Here is a 1,958-nt window from a genome sequence, read left to right on the forward strand (position 1 = left end):
GGGATCTTAACCCTTGGCTTGGTGTTGTCAGCACCACGCTCAGCCAGTGAGCGAACCGGCCATCCCTATATAGGATCCGAACCCGGGGCCTTGGTGTTATCAGCACCGCACTCCCCCGAGTGAGCCAACGGGCCGGCCCATGGCTACCACTTCTAAAGTCTCTCAGCTCATTTGTGTTTCTCAGTAATGTGTATCCTGTGATGTTTCATCTTTGATCTATTGTGGGACCTATTCATGTGCAAATGTAGTCACTTATTTTCCCTTCGGTTTTTTAAAAAAATTTTTTGGCAGCTGGCTAGTGTGGGGATGTTCCTATTTTAACATTCTTCTAGAAAGTTTCAAAATTTGGTTATATTTATTAATAGGTAATTTTCTATTCCAGCACATGTTTAAATAGAATAGGGACGATAATATGCAACCCTGCAAATAGTTTCCAGAAATCAATAAGGCTTTAGGAATTGATCTTAGTAAAAAGGTTAGCATCATTTACTTTTTTCGCAAGGCCAGTCTTTCCAAGTCATGCCTACCTCGATTCTTGGAAGGTCACAATCATATACCTCAAGTAATTTGTCCAATATTGTTTTCCCAGAAAATAGATGAAAACAGGAATAGAAAAGTGAGTACAAATGTATTTATTTTAGCTCTACTTCAAATATGTAGCTCACCTGTGCGTGCTTTTAGGCCAGTTGTAAGAATCCTTTTTTTGCCCTAATGCAGGTATCTAATAAGTATGCTACTAATAATGGGGGAAGGAGAGGGAAAGGGGTGTGTGTGTGTGTGTGTGTGTGTGTGTGTGTGTGTGATGGCATTAGCTGGTAATGTTCACTTAACATTTTCTGAACACTTGCAAGTGGCCTAGGATGTGAGAATGCAAAAGTGATTCTCAGATATATCCTCCATCAGGAAGCTTGCAATCTCCCAGGGGAAATAACATCATGATACACATCCCAGTAATGCAGAATAGAAAATGGAGGGCACTGTGAGGAGAGCACAGTTTATGTCTTCAGGAGTTAGAAAAGAGGCAGCTGGGTCTTTAGAATTGGGCCTTGAAGGATGGATGAGAACCAGACAGTTGAAGATTAGGTGGAGGTGGGGAAGACAATTCAGGCATGAGGAACATCATGGGGGCAAAGAGGATATTGTGCATTAGGTTGGCTGGATCAGAAGACTTGTAAAGGAATTAGTGAAAAAGAGGGTAAGTGTCACATTCAGAAAGGCCAAGATGTGACACTATACAACCTAATATTAGAGTCTATTATTCTGTATTCTGATTCTTAATTTAAAGATCAAAATTACAAGGCATGTGCAAGAAATGGGGTTTAGATGAGTGGTGATCATTCCAACTGTGGTTCTAGAATATTATAAGCCAAGGTTGTAAGTTAAATTTTGTGTGAAGGTAAATTTTTCTGGAGATAATATCCACAACTTTCATCTGATTCCAAAGGATTCTTTGACCACAAAAGATTAGGATCTGCTACCCCACTTCCTGGCATACATTGCACCTAATACATATACCACGAATATGTGTTGGTTTGAATATTGGATTAATTGCTTATGTTTGACTATAAAAATATGGGCAGAGAGTTATAACACTTGGGAGTTCATGGGATATCATCAGAATCTGAACATTTTCTCTCCATCATTGGGCTTTCTCTTAAATGGAGGTTGCCATGTAAGTGTATCTACGGGATTCAGCTCTTTGATCCAGGCATTTAATTATCCTTCCTATGTTTTTGTTTATTGTTTTTCTCTAGGGGAAGAAGGTGGATGGCTCTGTAAATGCCTATGCCATAAATGTGTCTCAGAAGAGGAAGTACAGGTATGTATAACCCCCATTATTATGTTTGAACTAATGAAGTCAATTTTCATACTTGGAAAAGAGTTTTATTATGGGATAATCATGTTTGTAGGAAATGTAGCAGTTTTCCATACTGTCCCTTGTTTCAATGGGGTATTAT

General features: G+C 39.1%; 1 protein-coding gene across 2 annotated transcripts in view; it reads left to right on the forward strand.

Moving 5' to 3' along the window:
• Positions 1-1,958, forward strand: part of SNRNP27 (small nuclear ribonucleoprotein 27kDa (U4/U6.U5)) — a 10,555-nt gene that overhangs the window by 6,244 nt on the left and 2,353 nt on the right. For both annotated transcript variants that reach the window (XR_550724.1, XM_008576170.1), the window contains exon 5: positions 1,755-1,819. Coding sequence is in view for 1 of the 2 variants with exons in the window: in XM_008576170.1 (XP_008574392.1) it covers positions 1,755-1,819 (65 nt within the window). In the remaining variant the exon portion in view is untranslated. The remainder of the gene's footprint in view (positions 1-1,754; positions 1,820-1,958) is intronic.

This window comes from Galeopterus variegatus, unplaced genomic scaffold (assembly GCF_000696425.1).
Source record: "Galeopterus variegatus unplaced genomic scaffold, G_variegatus-3.0.2 Scaffold1303, whole genome shotgun sequence".
Taxonomy (NCBI): domain Eukaryota; kingdom Metazoa; phylum Chordata; class Mammalia; order Dermoptera; family Cynocephalidae; genus Galeopterus; species Galeopterus variegatus.